This window comes from Leptodactylus fuscus, chromosome 5, assembly GCF_031893055.1.
Source record: "Leptodactylus fuscus isolate aLepFus1 chromosome 5, aLepFus1.hap2, whole genome shotgun sequence".
Taxonomy (NCBI): Eukaryota; Metazoa; Chordata; class Amphibia; order Anura; family Leptodactylidae; genus Leptodactylus; species Leptodactylus fuscus.
Genome location: NC_134269.1, coordinates 202944198 through 202964311, shown reverse-complemented (window position 1 = coordinate 202964311; position 20114 = coordinate 202944198). Strand labels below are relative to the sequence as shown.

The 20114-nt window shown below is 42.6% G+C and overlaps 1 protein-coding gene across 1 annotated transcript; it reads left to right on the top strand.

The window, feature by feature from the left end:
- Positions 1-1353: 1353 nt before the first annotated feature.
- On the top strand, positions 1354-19850 carry SLC34A1 (solute carrier family 34 member 1). Its single transcript, XM_075273550.1, has 11 exons — positions 1354-1381; positions 2139-2267; positions 3739-3882; positions 4258-4369; positions 9465-9660; positions 10547-10642; positions 12211-12331; positions 12544-12711; positions 13626-13742; positions 19077-19201; positions 19284-19850. Exons 1-11 carry the CDS (start codon positions 1354-1356, stop codon positions 19848-19850), a joined length of 1803 nt encoding a protein of 600 aa, XP_075129651.1.
- Positions 19851-20114: the final 264 nt, after the last annotated feature.

Below are 20114 nucleotides of genomic sequence, written 5' to 3'. Positions count from 1 at the left end.
TATATAAGCAAAGGTTTAAGCCCACATTAACATGGCTGGTCCGAGTGGAAAAAAAAGTCATCCATATACGTCATCAGGTCATCCGTCATCAGGTTAGAAGTAATGGGGCACAGGATCCCCATTGTAGCGATTCGTAAGGTTCGCGTAATAGCCGTAGGTAAGACGGGACAAGGGGGCATGGGGTAGGGGGAAAAAGGGGGCACGGAGTATGTAACACGGGACAAGGGGGCATGGGGTTAGGAGGGGAAGGGGGCACGTTCCTGGGGGGGCAAAGGGGCACCGGGTAGGAGGAAGGAGTGACCACATGGTGAAGCGGGTAGGGAGAAAGGGGGGTGGTGGGCGCCAGGAGGGAGAGGAGGTAAACAGTTCCAGCGGGCCGCAAGGTGGGCCCCGAGGGTCCATGGACCCACAGGTGTAGGAAGAGCCTGTTGCGGACACAAGGCAAAGGAACAAGCCTGCGCACCGCTCCAGGTGGGTCCCGCAGGGGGTCAGGGTTCAGCGGACGAAGTCGCGGGTAAAAGCTAGTATATAATAAATGTCCAACAAAGTATCATACAAATGTACGATTCATACTGATAGGATGTAAAGAATTCTAAAAATTTGGGCCACAAGTTTACATCAATAACATTGATTTCATTAGACATTGATTTTTCATGTGATTAGCGTTACTTTTCCCATTGACTGACGCAGGAGTCAGAACCAATGAGTTGAGTACAATGGTTCGCAAGTCGTATTTTCTACTTCGACTTCAGACTGTGTCCATTGTTGGGGTTCATGTTGTAAGCAAGGGTGTTTGATGCCTCAAATAGCGGAACGCCAACAGTGTCCTGTTCGCATTCACAAGTCACTTCTATGATGCCTTATAGAGCAATAAAATGAATCTACATACAGTAGAATTTCTTCAAGGCTCAGTTCTCGCGAACATCAGAGTGAGCCATTCCACCATCTTGTTTTCAGCAGGAACTGATTCCAAAAAAGCGTACATGGAAAGCACTTCTACCTTTTTTTATAGTATTGTCTATTGAATCTATTTTTTAGTATAAAAATTAGCAAATGGACAATGGACCCGTCCAATGTTTATCACAAATGGACCCGCACGGTTTTATAGAAATTGCTCTTGTGAAACAACCACAAATGTATATATTATGATGTAGCAATGTGATATATATATGGCTGATGGAAAGTACTTTTCTTATCAGAAATACACAGAAGCACTGGCCCCCAGCTTTTTTCTCCCAGTACAACACAGTCACACCTTGGTTGTTTGTATCATGGAGCTCATGGAATTGTCCTGAAGTAGATGAGAAACTGGAAGACCGAGCAATCCAAAATAAGTGCTGGCAAAACCCAGTAATGGAACTGGACGAGCCTCAAATCCCAGGTGAGATGGAAGAAAATGCTTAATTTATAGAATCATATATAGGATCATTTTTGTTGGACCCATACCAATGAATCACATGATGTACCTGGTGTAATTTATCCATCCATATCATACAATGCAATACAGGGTGGTCTGCATATATTAGAATTGGGTGTTGGCAAATGCATTGACTAGTATAAAATGTGAACAATAACAATGTCCACAAAATTAATACCAAGTACATTTTAACGTTTCTAGCAGGGAACCCTACAACTTCATATTACTCTTCTGCTTTCTACACATATAGTAGTCGGGAATCGGGAAGGAATTTCTTCCCCTGAAATGGAGCAATTGGCATGAGCCTCATGGATTTGGGGGTTTTTTTTGCCTTCCCCTGGATCAACACTGTAGGAGATTGTAGGGTTATAGGTTGGACTTGATGGACTGATGTCTTCATCCAACCTTATCTCATATGTAACTATCCTAAAGGCCTCTGTTTAGGACCTTGTATTTGTACCAGTTTCTTCCACTGGTGGACATGGGTGGCATGCCATACTACATTACCACAGATTTCAGTGATCAGTTCGTTGATTCTGTATGGAGTCTTGCTTTGGGTTCACCATCTGCAATAACCATTTTAATATTAGATGTACGACTAGCACGATGAGGATGGAAGTCATTTATAAAGTGGATATTTATTTTCCCGTGTCATTTGGGCTCTGTAAGAGCCTGACAATATGGAATCAATTCTTTTAGGAATGACTGAACTCTATTGCAGAGCGTGGAAGCTGGACAAAGGTCAGATCTATGGTCACGTCGCTTGCGAAGATCCCATTGCTTTTGGGGTTCTTGTATCTCTTTGTCTGCTCTTTGGATATTCTCAGCTCAGCCTTCCAACTGGCTGGAGGTAAGCTCATCCTTAGCCAAAATGTCACGGTTTCCATGTCACTTTCCATTTCTCATGACATTAAATATGATTGGTTTTATTACAGCTGGACGAGGAAGAGACATTTATGTCATTGGGAAGGGAAATATACAAATGCAAATGTTGCGGCAAATACTTGAGCCAAAGCCTAAATATAATATTGGAATAAAATATACAGAAGAGTTCACTATCCTGAGAGTATTGGATCTGCTCGGTACTCCTCAGTACTAAGCTATTCACATCATTCACTACATAAATCCCTATATAGGCTAAGACCCTACGTAGCGAAAGATTGTTGAAAAGCACAGCAGAACAAAATATGGATAGTTATGGATAGTTTTGGCCTAGTGTTAGTTATGGATAGTTTTGGCCTAGTGTTAATTATGGTTAGTTTTGGCCTAGTGATAGTTATGGATAGTTTTGGCCTAGTGTTAGTTATGGTTAGCTTTGGCCTAGTGTTAGTTATGGATATTTTGGTCTAGTGTTAGCTATGGTTAGTTTTGGCCTAGTGTTAGTTATGGATAGTTTTGAATGAAGTGAAGAGATGGTCTGCAGACACTCCTGAGCCTTTAAAACATCCAATTTTTTATTCCATAACGATTAAAATGACAGCATACAAAAGGGTGTCCGTAGGAATTCACACATGGTGCGTTAAAAGGAGACGCTTACGCGTTTCGGGGTGTCCCCCTTAGTCATAGCTATGACTAAGGGGGACACCCCGAAACGCGTAAGCGTCTTCTTTTAACGCACCATGTGTGAATTCCTACGGACACCCTTTTGTATGCTGTCATTTTAATCGTTATGGAATAAAAAATTGGATGTTTTAAAGGCTCAGGAGTGTCTGCAGACCATCTCTTCACTTCATTCTCATCAGCTGATTTCCTCCCATAGTCCGGAGGCAAGGTCTTGCACCTCTGAGAGAAGCCTAAGAGAAGTGGTAAGACGCAGTTCTCATTACTTTATCTATACTAATGGATAGTTTTGGCCTAATGTTAGCTATGGATTGTTTTGGCCTAGTGTTAGTTATGGATAGTTTTGGCCTAGTGTTAGTTATGTTAGTTTTGGCCTAGTGTTAGTTATGGATAGTTTTGGCCTAGGGTTAGTTATGGTTAGTTTTGGCCTAGTGTTAGTTATGGATTTTTTTGGCCTAGTGTTAGTTATGGATAGTTTTTAATTGTGTGTTTTTGGGGGGCCTTTCACTAACTAAGCTCTCTCAGGTGGGTGGTCCTGGGCTGGAGCCGACAACCTGACAGTAGAGAGAATAATTATCACATTGGGTGCTGAAACTATAGAAATGACTCCTTAGGAATGGTCTTAGAATCTTTGGGTTTGTTCTTCAGACTTGTGTCCATCTCTCTCGTTGCTTGTCTGTTTTTAAGATGAATGAATGAATGAATTGTATAATGACTGATGTATCCATTGATGTTTCATTGTTTGTATCCCGATGTTACAGGAAAGGTAGCCGGGGACATTTTCAAAGACAATGCAATCCTGTCCAACCCCGTGGCCGGCCTTGTTGTAGGAATTCTAGTCACTGTCCTTGTTCAAAGCTCAAGCACCTCCACATCCATTATTGTCAGTATGGTGTCATCTGGATGTAAGTAGCACCCAAGATCATTTCAATATAAATCGTTTATGTTAATTATTGTGTAATTATAAGAAAGGCTAAGTTCACATCTGTGCTGGAACATCCATACTAGACTTTGTTGCAGTGTACGCCTTAAATTGGTGGCCAAAAAAGTCCTGCACTCACAGCTTTTCCATCTGCCACTTAAAAACAACAGACATCCGATGGGTCCCATTATGGTTCGTCAGGCTCCAGATGTCTCCGCTTTTTTAGCAGTCCATCTGCTCGTGGTTCTGATCCTCTGATGGATCCAGCACAGTTGTGAACATAGACTAAGAATGCTCGAAGGTAAAGTCGGAGTAGAATATCTGGGGATGTACAGCTACTATGTTTTTTATTTCCTAGTACTTGAAGTAAGGTCTGTCACCCCCATCATTATGGGCTCCAACATTGGCACTTCTGTCACAAACACCATTGTGGCGCTGATGCAAGCCGGAGATCGGGATGAGTTTAAGAGGTAAAAAGTTACATGGGGATTTATCTCTACAGAAAATAATTTTATTGAATATATCAATGATTTATTATGTAAGGTGAGGTGTGACAGGTAGAAAATCTCTAGAATTAAAACCAATTTACTAATTGCTCAACCTTATTGTGGTTAAAGAGGACCTTTCATGAGTTGGGGCGCATGCGGTTTTATATACCACTGAAAAGCCAACAGTGCCCCAAGTGAAGAGCTATCGGTGCCGGTACCGAAGCTCTTTACAGTCTGAAGGGTGTTCCTGACAGTCAGTCAGGAACGCCCTTCTCCACAGCAGCGCCTATAGCACTGTACAGTGTGAGCGGGGAGGAACGCGCCCCTCCCTCTTCTCACAGTGCTCGTCCATAGACGAGTATTATCAGGAGAGGAGGGGGTGTTCCTCCCCGCTCACACTGTACAGCGCTATAGACACTGCTGTTAGGAAGGGCGTTCCTGACTGACTGTCAGGAACGCCCTTCTGACTGTGAAGAGCTACAGTACCAGCACCGATAGCTCTTCACCTGGGGCACCGATCGTGAAAGCCGACAGTGCACTGAATTCAGCGGCTTTCCAGCGGTATATAAAACTGCATGTGCCCCAACTCATGAAAGGTCCTCTTTAAGGTAATCTGTGGGTCTACTTGGTTTATGGGCCAGATGGGAGCTGCACTCTCAATAATGATGCCAGTGCTTATGGGCCCCCTAAGGCTCCTGGGCCCCAATGTGAATGCACCCTCTGCACCCCCTCAAGTAAAGTTTAGGGTAGAAAAAAAACCACATGTTTAATTTTCTGTAGGGTTTTACGGTTTTGATGGTTGGCGATTATTTAATGGTACAAAAGGGGAGTTCCAGAGGATAGAAGAGGGGCAAGAAAAATATTGGGGTATCTAACGTGGATGTCATTGGCAGTGCACAGGTATGTCCGTCTATGAATTAGAAAAGATGGAGAAGAATTGGATAGGGTTTATTGGTTAGGGGGAGGAAACGTAACAATAATAATAATAATAATAAATAAAATATTGCCCCAAAATTCCAGCCATAAAATATAAAAAATGCTGTTATTACAGTAACTGGAGCAATATCTTGTTCTTAATGTTAATCTCGTCAGTAAAGGTGAAAAATGAAAAAAAAAAAAAAAACCAAAAAACCTAAATCCCGGGATTTATTATCCGAATGACTTAGCATCTACTTTTGCATATAGTTTCTCAGAAGTAGACGCCTGACAGATCTCTACGATGGGAAAGGGGCTGGTATTTATAGTATCACCCGAGTTACTCTCACTGCGGATTTAATAGGACTCATATGGATTTTCTTATCCTCAAACTTCAAACCATTTCCAGACTTTCAGTAAATCACGCAGCGACTGCTGTAACACCAACATATTAGAGAGCAGATCTCCGGCGCATCCTACAAATATTCCCATGAACACAGAAGCCCGATCACTTCTAGTGCACATTTTATAGGATTTCCATGTTCTATCCAAAGCAAGTCATCTTCATAAAACACAAAATATAACACTGGGGTTTTTTTTTTTTAGATGTGCGAGCCCTAAAGCGAAGCCCTTTGTGTGTCAATCCTACAGAACAATGTCTGTTATTGGTAGTAATTGTCTAGCGCTGACATATTTATTAGAGGTGGAAGTCGCCAAAAAGCTAGTTATGATGGAACAAATGAACTACTGTGTGCGATACATATCCTTCATTCGTTTCCCTTTAATTTGTTTAACCCCTTCCTGCCCTGCATTGTATCATCACACAATTCATGAGTAGATAGACTGGAAATATTAGGATATGGAGATGGCACATATAGTTGGCATCACATTGCAGTAGAATTATAGAGTAGCTGTAATTGTTAAGGTGGGTTCACACTATCGTTATATCAATGTCCGTTGCTGTCATCCCTAACAGGATGACGGCAATGGACATTAAACGACAGATGCAGAGAGCACCAGCCTCCTTATTTTAAGAAATAAATTCAGGATTTCTCAGAAAGGAGCCAAAGTTACAAAATACAATCACAGGTTGTCTGAACGTTTAGTTACATATAGAGATGAGCGAACAGTAAAATGTTCAATATTCGACTACTCTAATCGAATATCGAATCCTATTATACTCTATGGGGGAAAAATGCTCGTTTCAGGGGTAGGCAACATTTGATCAAATTACACTTACCAAGTCCATGAGTGAGGGTCGGGCTGGATCCTCCGAGAAGTCTTCTCTGCACAGCGTCCCCGCGGCATCTTCCGGCTCTGAATTCACTCTGCCAGGCATCGGGCCTGGGCAGAGCCGACTGCGCATGCCCGCACTACAAGAAAATGGCCGCTTACAGTCAAAGTGGCCATTTTCTTGTAGTGCAGGCATATACAGTCGGCTCTGCCCAGGCCCGACGTCTGGCAGAGTGAATTCAGAGCCGGAAGACGCCGCGGGGAAACCGCATGGAGAAGACTTCTAAAGGTAGGAGAAGAACCAGCGTTGATTGGCTGACTGTATAGCATTCGGCCAATCAATGCTGGTTCTGCATCGAACTTTTCCATTCGAATAGTGAGTGGTACTCGATCGAGTACGAGTATTTCGAATACCGTAGTATTCGATTGAATACCTACTCGATCGAATACTACTCGCTCATCTCTATTCATGAAGTGAGTGCGAACACCTTTAACAAGCAGATTGGAGTACTGTGTGTCCTCTGATGTGATACTGGCACATACATGTATTAGACTGAGCCAAAATAAATGACTTGTTACATTGGGAACAATTTTTGTTGTTTAAAAAATCATCCTAATCTTCAATAAATATTAATCTTTCTACATAGTTATACGTTTGGTCTAATATGGCAAGTAGAACAAGAACTTGACACCTAAATTGAGCCATCATGGTTGGGTTGTGATGAATTTGATGCATTCAGTTGTAATGGAGGTTTGTTCCTTCAGTAATATTATGTAATGCCAGTCTGGTTTCTCTGCAGTCGCCAGAATGTTATCATTATTAAGATTTGGAGACAACCCAGACCAGATATATTTACATGACAGAAAACCAGAGCGAGGGATTGCTTTGTATAAACATGTTTAGAACCCGGTGTAATAATGCTGTTGTTTGAGATTTCATGTCCAAGTGAAGTATATTATGGATATTAGTATATATATATATATATATATATATATATATATATATTTATATATATTAGTCTCTGGGGGATTTTTTTTTACTTATTGAATTATTTCTATAATCTGTTAATATAATAAACAGAATAATCTAATAGTTGTGTGTACAGCATAGATGTGTTCTTCGTATACCTATGGCTGAACATAACCAAATATATGTGACATGAAAGGACATGCTTAAGAATATAAGATAAGATAAGATAATCCTTTAATAGCCCCACCATGGGGAAATTCAGTGTGTTGGATAATACAGTAATATATTGCAAGACAGAACACATACAAGATCAGAATAGCAGATAGAAAGGATACTAGGAGTCAAAGCAACTAAGAAGAATAGAAAGACTTCAGGATCATTTAGTTCTCTGTGCGGAGTGATCTTTGCTTAGTCTGATGTAGATTATACAGCCTCACCGTGGTTGGGAGGACGGATCTCCGATAGCGCTCCTTCTCACACTTGGGGTGAAGCAGTCGGTCACTGACAGTACTGCCCAGTGCTATCACGGTCTCATACATGGGATGGGAGTTGTTCTTCAGCATGGATGTCACCATGGAATATTGGATTACTAAACCAAAGTTAAGATAAGGGTGGGCACATGTTTACCTGTTCAAGACCACAACAGGACCTGGCAAGGTTGTGCCAAAGCTGGAGTCACCTGCAGCTACATATTGAAGTTGTTGTAGTTCTCTGGGGGTTCCTCCCTTTGCCCACTACTGCATATTGCAAGCTTTGCTGGATCTCAAACACTGCACCATTTCAATGGAAGGCAAAAACATTAGTAGGATTACAACTAGAAGATTTGGCATTGTCTTTGGCTAAATATCTATATACATGTACTGTACTGTATGTCTAAATGGTAAGAAATAGTATAGTGGAGAAGAAATGGGACCTTAAGGCCATGGCCCCACGTTGCAAATCCCGTCGTGTGAACAAACCCTAAGACCTTCCCTTACATTTCTCATTCCTTTTGTGGCCACTCTTGCCTTTGGCCCAAAAAGCCGGAGCAAAATCTGCAACAAACAACGCTGCGTTTCCACAATGGCAAAGCACCATGAATAACCTTACTGGTACCACGCCAAGGCGCAGTCGCCAATGCCCCCGCTGCTTTTCTTCAATGTCAGAAGATTCATTTCACACTTTGGTTGCGTCTTATTTTCGTCACTGTGCCATTTTGTTCTTCTTTTAATAGTCTGTCCTCTTTATTTCTGGATTCTGTTGACACGGGTTCAAGTTTCCATAAAGAAATATTTTTTAGTTATTATTTGCTCCCGTTACTTGAGCTTCATCTTCAAGATACATTTTAATCTTATTAAATAACCACAAATGAAGGATAAATAAAGATGGGAGGATTTTTTTAATAAACGAATTCTGGAATATTTTAGCAAATTTCCTCCGCAGAATTTTTTGTTAAGAGCAAATAAGGACAAGTCAGATTTCAGGAAAGTTAAGATCAATCCTTTATATAGTTCTTCCTTTGTGCGGAGCTCAGGATATCCTCAAGATTGAGTTCAGCACTGGCAGGAGGTAATAATAGCGTATCTGTAATCTAACAACAGAAATCTTTACACCTGCTAAGTATTCCTTTGTACGAGCTAAGGAAACTTGACAATGACAAGACATGATCAGTATCAAAAATGGGTTCTTGCTTTGAAGAGAGTCTGACACCAGGAAACTCAATATCAAAGCCGCCAAAGTGCATTGTAGGGGACATTATGGGGAATCCATTATAACCGATGCACCAGTTCCAGTTTTTCCAAATGTAGAAATGAGAACCAAGTATAATGGGATCATGCACAAGACTCCAAGAGTGCACGTGCAAGAATTGAACAAGTCCTAGCTATGGGATAGGAAGGGGCTGTCGGGCGCTGGAAATCAAATTTACGTCACCAAATGTAACAAAACCGAATGCAATGAATGTGTTTGGATCTGTTTTAGGGCGTTTGCCGGGGCCACAGTCCACGACTGCTTCAACTGGCTATCTGTGCTGGTGTTACTACCACTAGAGGTGGCCACCGGTTACCTGAACTATATCACGGGTCTGGTTGTCGGCACCTTTAAGATTCAGAGTGGTCAAGATGCCCCAGCGTTGCTATCAGTCATCACAGAGCCATTGACCAAGGTGATCATTCAGGTAAGTTTGGTTTATTAAATCATTGAGGAAAATTGGAGGTGTGAAATATCTAAGATAAGATATGATAAGATAGTCCTTTAATAGTCCCACCATGGGGAAATTCTAGAAAATAAGATATCCTAACTAGAGATGAGCGAGTAGTATTCGATTGAGTAGGTATTCGATCGAATACTACGGTATTCGAAATACTCGTACTCGATCGAGTACCACTCGCTATTCGAATGGAAAAATTCGATGCAGAACCAGCGTTGATCGGCCGAATGCTATACAGTCGGCCAAACAACGCTGGTTCTTCTCCTACCTTTAGAAGTCTTCGTGCAGTGTCCCCGCGGCGTCTTCCGGCTCTGAATTCACTCTGCCAGGCATCGGGCCTGGGCAGAGCGGACTGCACATGCCCGCGCTACAAGAAAATGGCCGCTTTGACTATAAGTGACCATTTTCTTGTAGTGCGGGCATGCGCAGTTGGCTCTGCCCAGGCCCGATGCCTGGCAGAGTGAATTCAGAGCCGGAAGACACCGCGTGGACGCTGCACGGAGAAGACTTCTCGGAGAATCCAGCCCGACCCTCACTCGTGGACTTGGTAAGTTCTATTTGATCGAATGTTGCCTACCCCTGAAACGAGCATTTTCCCCCCATAGAGTATAATAGGATTCGATATTCGATTTGAGTAGTCAAATATTGCGGGCCTACTCGAAACGAATATCGAACCTCAAACATTTTACTGTTGTCTCATCTCTAATCCTAACCTTACTTTTTGGAATGCCGTCTATCTCTCGTAAAGATTGATGATCTTGATCGAGATTGAAGGATTTGCCCCCTTTATGTCTACATAGAGCTATATCCCCATTTACTATTTATATGTATGAATATATGTTTTTACTTCTAGCTGGACAAGACGGTTATCACTGGTATTGCCACTGGGAATGAGGGTTTCCGCAACAAGAGCTTGATCAAAATCTTCTGCCAAGAAAAGGTTCCACAGGTAAAGTGGTTGGTGAGAAATTGGCTTTATCAATATGTTAGATGTTGGGTACAAACCTAGAAAAGGTTCATATGGTTTTAAGGATCATTTCTGGTATCAGGTAATGTTAAGGCTAATGCCCCAAATTGTGGAATTGCAGCTTTTTTTTGGTTCAGATTTTGCAACTTTTGTGAGCCAAAGCTTAGAATGGCTACAAAAGGAACATATAGGAAGTGCTTATACTGATCCATTTTGCACAGTCCACTCCTTGGATTTTGCTCCCCTGCACGACACCACTGCATACAAAGGCAACAGTAACCAGCTAGCAATAGTAGTGCCCATAATGGGTGCCATGATATCAAATTTCCTTCTGCTAAGCACTTAGTAATAGTCTGGACAGGGACAGGAGTGTGTAATGAAGATGCTACCTGTGTCTGGATGGTGGATAAGGAAACTTTGAGAGCTGCTCATGCTTGTCTGTGTGTCAAACAATCCTCTTGTCTGGTGGTCTGTCTGTGCCTCCCAGAGCCGGTTCACCGTGCCCATGTCTCCTCACTTAATGACACTCCTAATAGCTAGGTTAGAACGGCCTAGATGGTGGGAAAGTTCAACAAACATAACCCTTTTAACATCTGTAAACATTGTGTGCGTTTTAGAGGTGTGGCTAACAGCTAACAATTTCTCACCGAGAGGTACACTACCCAAAAGTAGCCTCACACTTGGGGTGAAGCAGTCGGTCACTGACAGTGCTGCTCAGTGCTATCAAAGTCTCATGCATGGGATGGGAGTTGTTCTCCAGCATGGAGCTCACCATGGAATATTGGATTACTATACCAAAGTTAAGATAAGGGTGGGCACATGTTTACCTTGCAACTCAACAAGACCTGGCAAGGTTGTGCCAAAGCTGGAGTCACCTGCAGCTACATATTGAAGTTGTTGTAGTTCTCTGGGGGGTTCCTCCCTGTGCCCACTATTGGATATTGCAAGCTTTGCTGGATCTCAAACACTGCACCATTTCAATGGAAGGCAAAAACATTAGTAGGATTACAACTAGAAGATTTGGCATTTTAGAGGTGTGGCTAACAGCTAACAATTTCTCACCAAGAGGTACACTACCCAAAAGTAGCCTCTCCAGCATGGAGCTCACCTGCTGATTCTTTTATAGGTCAGCAGGTTAAGCACTTTTATGTTCCCTGGTGGCCAGACCCAGTGTAATGAGACCTTGCCTGTAGAGTTGAGCCGATCTTGAGATTTCAGGATCGATTTTAAAATCCGATTTCCGATCATTTTCCAACCGATCCCAATCGCGATTGTGAAATGTGCTCGATCGACGATCGGGATCCGATCTTTCCTGATCCTGATCGCTCAACCCTATTCATGATATATACATTAATAGGGTTGAGCCAATCTTGAGATAACCTCTGACCTCAATCCCGCCGGAAAAGATCGGGATCCCGATCGCTCAACCCTACTCGCCTGTCACATATCTATAGGAGCAATCTGACATACTGTATCTATCTGAGTCCTTATTTATATAATGTTCTTTACTGTCAGGTCTGCAATACCAGATTTTATCCATATTCCTGCAGGTATTATTCAACACTTCCTTGAAAGGACTTCAGCACTGTAACATCTCAGGGTTGTGCTGGCAGAACGGGAATATCGCAACGTCTGGAGACAACAATTCTGTCCTTGAAGGAGCAGAAAGATGTGAGTGAATAGTCAGTATTATATACTAGATAAGACAGCACTGTAAAGTTTTTTGGCAATAAGCCACACGTACCAGTTTCAACCCAGGAGGAACAAAGGAGTTGTTTGTTCTTCCCTGTATCATTGAGAGTTTTTTTTATCCAATTATATCATCAAAGCTGTTATATATTCCTACTAGAGCAAAAAAAAATTATAATACTTCTCATTTCCAGGTAATCATTTGTTTGTAAACTCACACCTACCTGACCTGGCCGTGGGACTGATCCTCCTGGCTGGATCACTTGTCACATTGTGTACGTGCCTAGTGTCCTTGGTTAAAATTCTCAACTCTGTCCTAAAGGGTCAGGTTGCCAAGGCCATCAAGAAAGTCATTAATACAGGTAAGGCGACCATAGCATGCAGTAACTATATTGGGAAGTAGAGAGAGCCTTCTGCCATACTTGCCAAATTTGGTGTCTAGATTCGTGGAAATTAAAATTTTTGGGTGGTCATACCTCTTCCTCACTCTCTTTTGGAGCTTGACAGCACATACATGCCTATATCACATAGGACAGGACCAAGAGCCTAGTGGATTCAATAGCATCGCTCCATGTCTGAAAGATTTGCCCAATTTTATGGGATTCTGGGAAATCATCCCTTTCTATAATAATATATATGGATTGAAAAGCGATTACCTTGGAAAACACGCAGACCCCATAGACTACAATGGGGTTTGCGTGGTTTTCGGTTGGTTTCCGCACAAAACTTGCAGGACTTTTCTCTCCGCATGTTCCATATGGAAACCACACGGACCCCATTATAGTCTATGGGGTCTGCATGTTTTCCCAGGTAACCACTTTTAATGTGTATAGGTTTCCATTCGGGGGGTCCCCAAGTGGACTCCCCAAACGGAAACCCGAACGCAGATGTGAATGGGGCCTAAGAGGGTCCTAAATTGTTGGAAAGTGTGCATGATACGTTGGCTAAACAAGTACTTAGCCTACCGCTACCTACTCCACCATAAATATGCAACCAAGAAGTATATGTGTACCCAATGTTGGAGGAAAGGAAGCCATTGCCAGAACCCTCTGGGGGCAGATTATCTCCCCAAGGACATTGTGCAGTCGAAACCAATTGCCCAATTCTTATCTTTCATGACCTCTGCCATCGCGGGAGAAGTGTAGAGCCCCAGAAATACAACATGGTTGTCTGTCCTATCAAAATTGTCAGGATCAGCAACAATCATATAATGTGTATGGTCAGCTATAGATGTGAGAGTTGCTATTACTAATTGCTGTCTGAACTTTAATAACAGATTTCCCATATCCATTCACATGGGTCACCGGATACTTAGCAATGGTTGTGGGCGCTGGCATGACATTCATTGTACAGAGCAGTTCTGTGTTTACCTCGGCCATTACACCTCTAATCGGTAAGTGACTTCTGACTTTTTTTATTATTTCAACTCCATCCAGTCCCCAGGCTGCTGATGCGGTCACCTCTCAGTAAGGCCCCTTGCAGACAAGGTGTCTGAACGATATGGCTGACCCACTCATTCGATGAATACGAGCCGAGTTTTGCAGCCTGGACTATCGGCCGGCACACGGGACCATGTAATTCACAGTTGTGTGCGTGAGCCGACAAAATATGATTGGGTCAGCGTGCTATCAAGGAAAAACCCAAATATCACAATGAACCACGCAACAGACGTCTGCAAAGGGCTTAAGTGAAACACAGATTCATTGAATTACTAGTCAAGCGGCAAGAATACGGCACACCAGTAATTATATCTAGCTGGAATGACTCGTGTTTCCATTACCAAGAAGGACGGCCAGTGAACTGGATGCAGCTATAGCCAATTCCAGGCACATCCTGTAGCACCATTCTAAGTATAGTCCACATGCACACAGGCCCTTCTTGAATATACGGGTTCCTTGTTGTATACTATTGCTTAAAATCAAGTTTCTACTAAAATAACTATTTGAATCACCCCCTACTAAAGAAGAATGCACTATCTTATGGTCTCCAGTATAAAGTGGGGAGAAGGAAAGGAGACAGGGTTAGTAGTACAACTTGAGCTCCTATGCCCCAGTGCAAAACCGGCAACAGGGCTCCCAAACTAACATACCAAGTCACCGTAAAAAAGTGGTTGGAGCCAATGCCAGCGCCAAATTCAATTTTGTAAAAAACATGTTACCAGATGTAGAGGAAGATGAACTTGGTGTAGGATGAGGTCTACAACCCATCATGGATCTGGAGGATCCTCCGTCACCACAGTCAATATGAATTCACCCATTTATCTGGCAGGGGGCTCTGGAGCCCTTCCAGGTCTACAACCTCTGTATCCTCTATATCCACAGTACATGATTTGGGATATTACCAGTTATTAAAAGTGGCATCTGTTGGATTACCCAATAATGGTGAATGGTCCGATTAATGGAACTATTGCCTACCAGTTTCTACATGACTGTAAAATGGTGTGTAACTATGGACATACACATTAGGTTCAGAATTGGGTATCATGGTGTATCTTAGTTTCCCTGCCTGCACAATAAGTAAAGGAAGTTTACTCGGTAACCTATGGCTTTGCTACAGCCTGTACCCTTGGCATGACGCCATGATCTGGGTGGTAAGGTGGTCTAGTTGAACAGGATATCATCTTTATTCCAATATCAGTACACGCTGTTCTGAGAACTGGGTTTGCTGGTCTTTACCTCAATGTTTTGGGACTCATTTACTGTCATTTGTTTCATTAAAACATACAATGGGGAAATAACTAGAAGACACGAAACAGCCCAGAATAATGTTGTCATGTACAATATAAAAGAATAGTCCACATTCTCTGTGAAGGAGGTCAATGAAACAAACGTACGACTGATCATTGGTTTCAAAATGAAGTCTGGGAGAACCGACTGTAACAAACAGCGAGTGTGACATTGGGGCATTCCCAAGGGTGCCCTCGAAATGGCCTCCACCCTTCACCCTTTGACCCTAGTATAGGAAGCTGCTGTATCTGCTGTAGGCCTACCAGATGGCTACCTCCCATAGTGGTTCCAATATAGGTACCAGCTGGCCCGGGGACAGAGAGATGCCAATGTATAGAACCAAGCATCAGGCAAGATAGTTGTCCAATGTGGACCAAACTCATGGGCCGATACCATTCAGAGTTGATGCAGGCAGCACAGGCAAGCCAAGGTCAATAACAGGAATCAGGCAGATCATGATGAACAGAGAAATAAAGAGTCGGAAATTAGGCTAATGGACGATACACGGGAAAATCACTCAGTACAAGACAAACCAGTTGATACCCTCACAAGAGCAAGCTAAACTAACCTTCATCCACAGAGTGCCCAGGAATAAGAAGTTTATATAGGATTGAGGAGTCGGAGATTGGCCCATGAAGAAGACAAGAGCAGGCAAAGGAGGAAATAAATAGGTTGATGTGGATACCAATGGGTTGGGCAGTGGGACGCAGTGAGGTGCAAGAGACGGAGACTACGAGCATTGTGGTAGTCATAACCTGCTAGGGTTACACAAACCTTCTGGATTATAGTGTTTGAGTTATCAGTGCTCCAAAAATATTTCACGCAAAATAACAGAAAATGTGATTATATAGATCTGACACAATATAGACAACATTAGAGCAAGTACTATACGTCTCCATAAATTCACAAACACGTTCATGTCCTCTGGGGCTACACATTATCTCACTCTTCAGTTTCAGCAGTTTTTGGAAGAAATCTGTCTTTTGTCACCCCAGGCAGATATACTAATCCTAGTAATGTAGAGTAGACAGTGTGAGATTTATCACAAGGGTTCACCTTGGAGGACACAACTAGACCTATTCTTTGATTTACTTTGCAAAGGGAATTTGTGGCATAATTTTGGCATAATTCCATTGCCTATCCCCTACGTTCCACCGTTGCCTATCCCCTACGTTCCACCTCTTTTGGCAATTATCTTCCTTTTTCTACTTCAGGACTTGTCTGATAAGGCTAAAAACTGTTTACACACATAAATAAAATGGCGCACAGAGTGTTGGGCAGATTCTTGGCACAAATTAAGGCTGAATTCTATTGCCTTTAGTTTAGTAAATCTGTCCTACAATCTTTGTAAATATATATTGGGCTCGGAAACTTGGTGGAACATCTTTGCCCGTCCGGGCTTTGGCGTCATCATCCGGTCGCATGCTGCGGCGCAGGAGACACGTTCGGCTGTGATTTCTTCTTTTGGGTTTGTTTTGCATTGTCTGAACACTGTCCTATTCCTTCACCTTGTTAATTGATTTCCCACCACACCCATCTCCTTCACCTTCATTTCTCTCTACTCCTCTATTAGTTAAACTTATTCTTGCTCTGTGATTGACAGCCTGCCTTCCTATCAAGTCCAGGGCGAGTTCTTCCTCCCTGTTTAGTCTTGGCCCACATTCACATTGGTGCTTGCTATTGCCTTGTGCGTGCTGGCTTTTTCTCTCACTCTTATTACTTATATTCTGATTCTTGACCTCTGGCTTTCCCTATTGACTTTTCTTTTGGATTCCGATTTTGACACTTCATTGCTCGACTGTTACTGACCCCTGGCTAGCTGACCTCCCTTTGTTGTTATTGTCCTGTCTGCGTTTTGTGTGCCACGTATATAGGTAGGGATCGTCTCCAAGTTGCCGCCTATTGCGTAGGATAGGGCCAGGCATGAGGAAGGGACAGTGGGGGGTTTCAGCTTAGGGCTCACTGTCTCTTGTGCTCCCTTCTCCCCAGGGTCCCTCTACGCACTGGGGAACTGCTGTGTGCACCTTCCTAACACTTGGACTGAGAACTAGATTTTGCCAGTGCAGGGATGTCACTAATAGTTTAACCATGGTACAAAGTACTGGGCCACCAGGTCACCAATAGGGGCATTTTGGCTGTCGTCATAATGGGTCACCATACCTGTCACATCCATGTTGGAACATTATGGAAAAAAGGGAATCAGTGCTCCCAACCACTGGCAGGACCCTATACCTCATTGAAGGATCAAGGGTACCCCCGTCCATTACTATGTGATCAGTTGTTTTGTGTCTTTGTCATGCTGAATATATGGCTTTTATATTTATGAGGGTAGTAAAAGCAAAAATTTGCAATAAGTCACATTTTTTTTGTCCTCTCCCCAGATCTCTATTTAGGTAAAATTTGTAGAATTTGAAAATTTTCCAAAATGCATTTTAAACAAAGCGTTAGTATAGATCCCAGCAGAAGATGGGGGAGGGGAGATACTGAGTTATAATACACTTGTATAAACAAGCTCGTAGACAGTCATATTACATTACTAAGGGAATATGACCAGAGCATGCCGGGGTTGTGACTTATATACTGCAGCTCAATATTCAGTCCCATCTGTTGCTCATAAAGGAGACAGGAAGAGACGAGGGACAGAGGAAATACTTCCTTCATTACATGGCTCAGAAATATCAACATGCAGTTACAGTTGTTTTTATTGAGTATTTGCATTGCAGTGTATGGCAGGATCCGTGAAAACAGGTAAAAAATAGAACATGACTTGTAACAGACCATCAAAATATTGGTCATGTGAATAAGCCCCATTCACACATGGCCGATATTCACTGTAGTGTGAATATAGGGATATTCAGCTTATGGCCTTCTTCCCTTACATAACATGATACTGGTATACACGGCTGGATAAGTCAGGAGCAGATAGGTACTGAGGAGTAGTAACCCGAGGTGCGGATTAAAGTGTAGATCAGTATTGAGGAGTCGAAACAGTCTGGGGAAGACAGTTCCAAGGAGCAGGAGACTGGAACAAGTCGCAATACTCAAGCAAAGGCTGTACTGCCTCATGGGTATAAATAGGCCCAAACAGAAATCAAGATAGCTTCACATTGGTACAGATTGGCCATCTTTGTTAAGGCAATTAAAACAGCAGCACCAGTGGTGAGGAGTGGAAGTGCAACAATATTTCAGAGTGAAAAAAATAGTGGCAACTAGTGGTAGATTAGCAAAGTACAGCAAAGTGCATGAAAAACACACTAGACTTGTAGGTGCTTTAAGGTGCAAGCAATATGGTAATATGGTGCATGCGGACTGGTGTATAGTTTACTACTCTGCACCAGGAACATAGGCAATGTTAGTAATAGCACAATCCCTGCAGTATTGACTGCTCAGGCCAGTGATTGGCTGCCGTGGCCAAGTTATGAGCCAATGATGTCATCACTGGAGAGCCAGAATAAGAAAAAAACAGAGGATCGGGGACCACTGCTGGGATGGCAAGGCAATGAAGAGGTTTTTTTCCTAAAAAATCATAGAGATGTGGTGCTCATGTCACTTAGCAGATCAGTAAGGCTGGTGTCCATCACATGACTACGACAGATGTATATCCAATGCAAGTAACCAACAAGGATTCAAGCAGGATGACTGCAAAGAGAGATCTTAAGAAATGAGACAAAAACTGGGAAAGAAAAATATTTTTCAGAAATAAAAAAAAAATCATATATTTGCTGCAACCGGAAGACCTGTTTATTTAATAGTCTTATGGTTAGTAAAGATAAGCCATAATTGTCCTCCTCGAGGGCCCAGAGCTCTTCCTCATCTGGGAATACGGTTTCGGATGCTACATTCCATTCTCGTTGCTCCTGTTCTGGGAATTTCTGTGCAGACCTTCTGCTTTGCTGTGCATTGTACTGCTGCTATTTTTATCTATATTACCATCACTGGCCAAAGGAATTTTGGGATTCTGCGAATTATTCTCAACCAGAGCACTTCCTTGTATATTCCAGGCATTGGTGTGATTAGCATTGAACGTGCATACCCCCTCACCCTGGGCTCTAACATTGGGACAACCACTACCGCAATCCTTGCAGCTTTAACAAGTCCAGGAGACAAACTGACTAACGCGTTTCAGGTGAGAGGTCTTCCAAAATCTTCAGAATTTCTTTCTGTTGTGGCATTATAACAATAATACATAAATGTCGATCTTTCCACAGATTGCCCTGTGCCACTTCTTCTTCAATATCTCTGGTATTTTGTTGTGGTATCCATTACCTTTCACCCGATTGCCTATTCAGATGGCAAAGACTCTCGGTAGGCGCACTGCCAAATATCGCTGGTTTGCTGTTCTCTATTTGACCATTTGCTTCTTGCTTCTACCATCATTAATCTTTGCCATTTCTATGGCTGGCTGGAAGGTTCTTGTCGGTGTCGGGGCACCGTTTGTTGGTCTATTGCTTTTCCTTGGAGCTGTGAATTTACTGCAAGTCTACAATCCACAATGGCTACCCATTCGACTTCAGACGTGGGATTTCCTCCCAATTTGGATGCACTCGCTGAAACCAATGGATAGGATGATTACCAGCGCCTCCCTTTGTTGTATCGATCACCAAACCTGCTCCAAGAAGAATGAGGATAGAGATTCTGTGCTTGGTGATGAAAGATCTCCCATGGATAAAGCAAAGATGGCATTTGACAACCCTTCCATATCTTATGTAGAAGAACTTTCCCTTTCCTTACAATCTTTACGGCAGTGTAATACCCAGAAGACTACACACCTCTAGTTTGGGTGATATGTATAAGCCACGTAAGAACCTCACCAGACTCTAAAGGGTTTCTATCATTAGAATTCCATTTTGTAACTAAGTACACGTCGGAATAACCTTAAGGAAGGCGATTCTTCTCTTACCTTTAGTATTCTCATCCGTGCCGCCCTTCCTGAAAAATATCTTCTTCCTTCCGTATGTAAATGAGTTTTCAGACAGCACTGGGGGAGTCCTCTGAAAACTCTCCAGTAGCGCCTCCATCTTCTTCTCCGCCTCTTCTCC